This window comes from Acyrthosiphon pisum, chromosome A2 (assembly GCF_005508785.2).
Source record: "Acyrthosiphon pisum isolate AL4f chromosome A2, pea_aphid_22Mar2018_4r6ur, whole genome shotgun sequence".
Lineage (NCBI taxonomy): Eukaryota > Metazoa > Arthropoda > Insecta > Hemiptera > Aphididae > Acyrthosiphon > Acyrthosiphon pisum.
In genome coordinates, this window is record NC_042495.1 from 8,664,213 (window position 1) to 8,672,391 (window position 8,179).

An 8,179-nucleotide genomic window follows, 5' to 3' on the forward strand; every position below is an offset into this window, starting at 1 on the left:
TAAAAAATCACATAAAAAATATACTGTATATTTTTTGTTACAACCTTATAAAATATAATAACAAAACTCAAAAGTAATTAAATAAAAACAATTCATTTTACTACCTATTTATTTAAATAGTTCCATAATTTATCATAGGTTTGTTCTTTATTATCTTAAATAATAATATTTTAAACGTAATTGATTAAATAATAGTACAAAATATCTAAATATTTATTAAATCTATGGTAAGAAAAATTATGATTTGATCACGTGCATTTTGATAAAAATGCAGAATGATGCAGCGTCCCGCGCGTGCCTCTTCAAAATGAGAGTAGGGGTACGTTAAAATGTCTGAAAAATTAGTTGGGGTACTCCGTCCCCCTGCGTCCCCCCCCAAGTCGAGCACTGTACATACAAGATTATGGTGTAACAGAAAAGCCTGACAAATAAAAATTAAAAATTAATAGGTACGAGTTAAATGTATGGAAAAAATATGAAAATTATATGGATAGTAAATAATATTAGATTTACTTATATCTGAGAATTTCCAAAAAGAGTACTTCGATAAAAGTTATATTGACGTTTCGTATTAATTTACTCCAAAAAAATATAATAAATCGATATTTTAAAAATGTTTGAATGTATGATATTACCTATATTAATATGGATATCTATAATTTTAATTTTATATAGGACTATTGATGTCTTAATAACTTATTAGCTATGTTTAGCCGTTATTAGGACTTGGGGCTAGATGACACTTATATAAATTTGTATTTTTGTAATATAATTATTCTAATATTTCCAACTACTTCTTGGGGAAATCTTATAGGTTCGTTATTAGCAAACCATATTTATATTATAGTACACGTATACCATATTCGTAAATGGTACGGGTTAAGATTTAATACTTACCTAAAAATTATTATAGTTAGGTAGATACCTCATACCTATTACTTTTGATAGTTTATTCTTTGAGGTGCCCTGTGATTGCAGAATAAATAAATTATAAGATATACGAAATGGACGGTTTTTTATGATAAAAAGACCTATTTTGATTGTAGGTACGTAAAATAAAAATAAAACTGTGAATATAATATTTTTTTTTCTGTGAATTATACTCAACCGAAAATTCAAATAATTTGATAAAGAAAACAGATGAGTGTTTTTAAGTTCCACCAAATGAGAAGGTCTAAAATGCTCTATGGGTACAATTAATGTACGTAAGAAGGGTAAGACATGCAAAATCGGTTCAGTTGATTTATATATATTTTTTTAAATATTTTATAAAAAGCTTGATACCTAGTACCTATCGAAAAATACTTAAAATACAAGTTGTTTTTTTTATTTTGTTACAAATATATATTACCATTGATTATACTTTATTATGCATATTAGTATTAATTATGATAAGTAAAAATAAAGAGAATTTATAAAAAAGTTTGATTATTTCTAATATAAAATTACATTGGTCACCCGTGACCGCCCTTGTCTGATCTGTTGGGATTTATAGCCTTGCCTGTGGAGGGTTAAATAAATATTTATATCGGTATTTGAATACTTTTAAAAAGTATCTTTTACAAGAATACCTACCTACTATTTTGTTATTTAGAACCTACTAGCAACTTTAAAACAAATTCGGATAGGTATACACTTATCAACATTTTACTTTAAAATAGGTAAATTGTGTACATTGTTTTTTGTATTCGACCACTATAAATATGCATTTTCTGATCAATGCATGGAAAAAGTTATTCTTATGATCCAAAGTAAACATACAAAAAGTTTAAATGTTTTAATACCAAAATGAATTGTTGATTTCAATACTTAAGGTTTGAACATTTAGTAGATACCTAAATGGCTAAATGATTATTTTTAAGTTGATTTTGCTGAAATTTTCATCGGTTATTATATTAAATTATAATTTATGTGGGAATTGTCCATGCACAAGCCCGGATTAAGACATTTTGAGGCCCAGGGGCCAAAGTTTTAAATGAAGCCCTTGTACGAAAAAAAAAATATTAATGTATATAATGTGTTCCGGGCTGAAGTGACCAGCCGATGTCATATAAAAGTATACAAAAAATGATAAAGAAATAGCCTTTAAAGATTGGGTCTAACATTTTTATTTTTTAAGTTATGGGCAAACTTTTTTTTATCAAAATCATACATATCACGCATTCGTTTATGTATTTTCAATAGTTTTTAACATTTTTATGTATTTTTTTTATTTTAAAGCTATTTAATTGTCATATCAACACTCCAAAATTCGCAATTGAACTAGGAATGTACTAATTATTTTTATTAAATTAAAAAAGTAGAAAAAAGTTGGCAAAAATTAGCATTTTTTTAGGAAATTGTGTATTATTCCAAATAATTGATTACTTGGTATGTGTTTTTTTTTGTATTATTCTGCTAAATTATACTGAATAACATTAATATACCTAGAATACCTTGAAAGTTTGGTTTTCATAATATATTCCTGTTAATTGTCACAATCTTAGTTGTCCTAGGATTGAGTCGGTTAATTGGTCGTCATTCGTTTAATTTTATACTATTTGGTAAATTTTAGTTGTTATAATACAAAAAACAAAAACTCATAGTTAATAATAAATTATTTGGAATAATGTACAATTTCCTTTTAAAAATACTAATTTTCGCCAACTTTTTTCTCTTTTTTTAAATTCAATAAAAATAATTAGCGCATTTCTGGTTTAATCGCGTATGTCAGTTGATAGAACAATTAAATAGCTTTAAAATAAAAATAGAATTACGTCAAAATGTTGAGAAGTTTTTAAGATACATAAACAAATGCGTGATACGCATGGTTTTGATAAAAAGAAGTTAATTGCTCATAACTAAAAAAATAAAAGTTAGATTCAATCTTTAAAGGATATTTCTTCATCATTTTTGGTATACTTTCATATGACGTTGGCCGGTCACTTCACCCTGGAACACATTGTATATTATTTCATATTTTTTTTTTCGTACAAGGGCCTCATTTAAAACATATTAGATATATAGGCACATAGCAATAAATAATGAATAATGTATTAATGTATCACTTTATTTACAAATTATAATTTACAAGCTTTTTTTCTTGCTAAATAATCATCGATTTTTTTTTAGGTGATTTATTTAGTGTTACATAGCTTGTAATGGACAAATTAGAGGCCCCTAAATAAATTCTAACTTTCAAGGCCCGGGGACCATGCCCCCCCCCCCCTGCCCCCTTAATCCGGGCTTGTCCATGCACAAGTATTATTATTATTATTATAAGTATGAACTATGAAGAGGTTTATAGGAAATTAATTTATATATTGAAAAAATAAAGTCATGTACAAAATACATACCTAATAGAAATAATTAATAATCAACCCTATTTTTAAAAAGTTCGCATCAAAGTCACCAAGTTTTTACTTAACTAGGGTAAATATAAATATTCACTCGCCTAAACGGTATAAATGATAGTCACACAAACGACCACCGCCCATAAATCCATCCTCCAGTTGTTATTTTTAATAAATAAAATTACTAAATTATCTACCTAGTTAATACACATATCTAATCATAATATTTATTTAATAGACAATAAATGAAAAAAGTTATTGATGTTAAAATATAAGTATTTAATTCTAATGAGATGTTCTTATGTAAAGAAAATCTGATCAGTGACCACTTTTATTGTAGTCTTATAACTTATAAGTTTTAGTAGGCATTGACGAAAGAACAAAACTTGAATATTAAAATGTGAATTAAATAATAATTAATAAGCAAAATATACTGAAATAATACTTATGGGTTAGATTAGGAGGTACCTACCTTCAATAATGCATCTCAAAGGCGGCGTGTTTAGTTTGAAGCGCACTATGGGCAATTCGTTCATGTCTAAGGTACTTGGAAAAGTGTAACTTCCGGTGGCCATTTCGGAGAAATTGGTATTTATTTTTTTAAATAAATTAAAAAGAAACTAACAATAATCATAATTCACGATTGTAGTACGTACACCGTGGATATTTATTCCTGCAATTGATTATATACAATATACTTAGGTCGATTATATAATGATTTAGGTATATATATACCTATACTCCATATTACAGCATCTGTAAATCTGTTAGAACACGCCTATAAAAAAACACGACGAGTAAAGTACCTACGTAATACATACCTAGTACATAATCATTGTCGTTATATATATATAGGTATTTTCAAATAATATATATATTTTAAATTATGAGCGGAGCGATGCATGCATGAATATATTGATTTTACGATGATACGTTTTTTATGTGTATTGAAGTGCACATGATTTATAGTAAGTTGAAAAAAATGATTTGATAGGTACAAGATTATTTTTAAGCTATTGCTTATTTAAACTATGATTTACGAATCTAATCACACCCGTAATACGGTAGGTAACCACATAAGTTAATTACAATACTATATTATATAGTACCTATATTAGTATTAAACTTAATAATACCTATAGGCTATAGTAAAATATAAATGAGATGTTTCCGGCAAACAATATAGTAGGTACCTACAGGCCAAGCCTTGTTGTTGTAGCCAATCATGTCTGTCATATACTCATATGCCATCCTCTTGAGACTTTGGTAAGAGCCAAGAGGTACAACCCATTCGACGGAAGATTTCTTCAAAGAAGGACTTACGCGGTCTTCCTCTGGATCTATTAATATAACGGTTCAAATGCATCACCTGAGAAAATATTTTTTATAATTTGGATTTTTCAAATAAATAATAAAGTATAAAAATTCCTTTTTTATTAATTTATTACCATAATTGTATGGCTAAATAGTGAAATTTTGAGAAATTGTTGAACTTTGGACGTCTTTGGAACCGATTACTGACATTCGGTACAGACAAAGGACAAACATACAATGCAATTGGGATATTCATTTTATTAAATGTAAATATCATAATAAATTAAATAATCGTTATAATAATATGTGGATAATTTATTGTAATTGTAAATTGTGGTTGTCAGTTGATCATGAATGGTCGAAAGACCACAGGTGAGTTGCGGCCCGACATGTCATTAACGTGTTGGAGACCGGTGAATTGCGGCCCGGTCATATTTTATCACTAAGTTAATTACGGCCCGGGAAGTTTATTTATTTTGTGCCGGCAGTATCGGCAGTATCTATCTAAGTTATTATTAACATTTTTTTTTGGTTTGCCATTTTTGGATTCTGACAACGTCATTGATTGTTTCACGGATGACTTTCTAGCATTACTGCCCGCTAAAGATGATCGGGTTGTACAATTTACCGACTATGTTTTTGAAAACTATATATCCCTGGATGCCATGTTTCCCCCAAATATTTGGGCACAGTTTTCTGCTAGATGTAACCGTACCACTAACGGCTGTGGAAGTTTTCATTCACACCTAAAGTCATAGTTCTACTCTAGTCATCCTAACATCTATAATTTTATTGATGTGTTAGTAGAAATCCAATCAGAAACGTATATCAAATGTAGAAGCAATGGAATAAAAACCGGCCAAGTGCGAGTCGGACTCGCGCACGAAGGGTTCCGTACCACTATCGGCTATAAACATGTCGGCAACACTGCTTATACCTATTATATATTCCAGAATTTTTAGTATTTGTTGTTATAGTGGTAACAGAAATACATAATCTGTGAAAATTTCAACTTTCTAACTTTCATGGTTCATGAGATACAGCCTGGTGACAGACGGACGGACGGACAGCGGAGCCTTAGTAATAGGGTCCCGTTTTACGGAACCCTAAAAACGAAGAAAATAGGTATTTGAAAAAGAAACATTTATAAGACAATAGATGACAAAGCTAGCACAAAAAGAAATAGAGCAATTTGATTTCGTTAAATCATTAAGTTTTAAGTTTTTGCCCAACCAATAATCTAAAAAAAATAATTTTACCATAAATGTTGCTATTTTTACATAAATAATGAAAAAAAAACAAATTTTTGGGAAACGACTAAGTCAACCTCCTCGTGGTGTCTTCTGGGTAACGCTGATAGGCTTATATGAAGTGATAAATAAAATGTGGCCGCAATTCGTACTTAATTTAGGGATCGGGCCGCAACTCACCAACACCCGGGTCAAAATAACGAAACGGGTGCCGAATTTCTTGGTGAAAGGATAATAATATGACCGTGCAATGTGTTATCATATTGAATTGAATATTATATTTGAATTCAAATATAATATTTTGTTTTTTATCGTAACTCTAAAAAAATAGGTAGCCTTAGATGTATGATTTCAGTATTACAATTAATTTATATTAGTGATTTTAGTGCAAATAAATAATTGATTTATAATTTTTATTCACCATTAAATTTTTGAAATATTGTGATTCTTTTTGTGCTATTTATTTGCACAAGAACATTTTGAGTTTTATCACCTATTTTTTAAAATTATTTTTGTTAAAAAAATATTTGCTGTCAAAAAGCTTGACAATTGAATACAAAGTCCCTCATAAGTACTTAATTAATAATAATAGCAGTTGCAGAGAAATAAGAAAGATACATAGACACGATTTTTTTTTATAAGTACCTACTTAACATTTTGATAAAATTCATGACATTTAAAATGTACAAATTATAGTAGTTAAACATTTATAGATAAGGATTGAAAAATTAAAATGAGAATTCTCACAAATAGTTTATAGGTAAGTACTGTAAAACCCAGCCGATCCACTATTGGTGAAAAAAAATCTACTACCCTATAGGGTACTATTATAGTATTACAACTTAAATTTTTAAGACTTTATTTTTAAGTTTTGGGTACTCACCAATCACTATAATCAACAGGTGATAGATGTTTTTTAAATTAAAATTTATTAGAGGTAATATTAATTTGTTTGTTATATTTATTGTACTTTAAATCATAAATCATAAACAACATTTAGAGTAGATATAATTAATGTGACAGATAGATGGATTATTTTTACTTATGTACATTTTACACACTACTAATAATAATAATTAGTATAGGTAGGTAACATAGTCAACTTGTATACAACTATTTATTTAGTTGCACCTACTTGAAGCGACCGATCTTAATGATGATTGTATTGGGTCATTGGCAATCACCATATTTTCTTTACATTTTTTTCAAGTTAAAACACATTTTTTCGTATTCTAAAGCAGTAGGAAGGTAGTATATAGGTACCTATATTTTTTAAAGTATTTCGAAATATTAAAATCAAATGTTAACTGCAGGCTCGGATTTAAATGCTCTAAAAATAGCAAAAGTGCACTAAAAAAAGAATTATAAAACGACAATAATGTTCATAGGCGCAAATAGGGGGGTAGGGCTGGGGATGCTTTGCCCCCCTAGAATTTCTATAGCATATTTTTAATAACATATTAAAACCAATAATAACGATTTTAGTTATTTTGTTGTAATTTAAAAATATTATTCGTGGGTATATGAAACTTTTAGAGTACCTACCTATATTAATATATTTTATACACACAAATACACAATGACATTTTCAGATGTCATTTTTTTTGCAAAAATGATTTTAACCTACCTACTGTTGTACTAATGCCTACCTAATAGCATTGATTATAAATACTAGTAGGTATTTATAATCAATGCTAAATGTAATTGTCAAAATACGTAAAAATGACGAAAATTTGCAAATTATTTTGAGTTAAAAATTCATGAAAATTTTTTTTAATAAATCTAAGATTTTAAAATGTAAGACAAGATTACTCATAAGTTTTTCAACCTTTTTCAAAAAAAAAAATGTCTTCAAGCAAGTCAAATTAAATTTTTATGAGCGTTTGAAATTCATATTTTTACATTTGATATTCACTCGATTTCTCATGTAACGATTTTCTTATTTTGTTGTAATTAAAAAACAAATGACTGTAGATATTTGAAAATTTCACTGAATGTTTATATTAGTATTTTGTATACACCATACAATTTTGAAAATAATTTGATCTTTCATAAAAAATCTTTAATCTTTCTACGAAACATTTCAAATTTAAATTTTTTAGTTTTTTTTTTCTACAAATAAAAATACAATTTTATTTGTTTGGCCAAAAACCGTGAAAATTTAAAACAAGGCTCCTGATATATTTTTACAATAGCAATTGAAAAATATTAAACATACATGGACGCACATTTTATAGGCATTTAAAGTTCAAATTATGACAAAATGTATCAAATTAAATAATT

General features: G+C 27.7%; 1 protein-coding gene across 1 annotated transcript in view; it reads right to left on the reverse strand.

Moving 5' to 3' along the window:
• ACYPI24700 (ester hydrolase C11orf54 homolog) overlaps window positions 1–3,991 on the reverse strand; it is a 13,789-nt gene extending 9,798 nt beyond the window's left edge. Inside the window, exon 1 of the mRNA NM_001246024.1 lies at window positions 3,805–3,991. Coding sequence (NP_001232953.1) covers window positions 3,805–3,907 — 103 coding nt within the window. The 5' untranslated portion in view covers window positions 3,908–3,991. The remainder of the gene's footprint in view (window positions 1–3,804) is intronic.
• Between the last annotated feature and the right edge of the window lie 4,188 nt (window positions 3,992–8,179).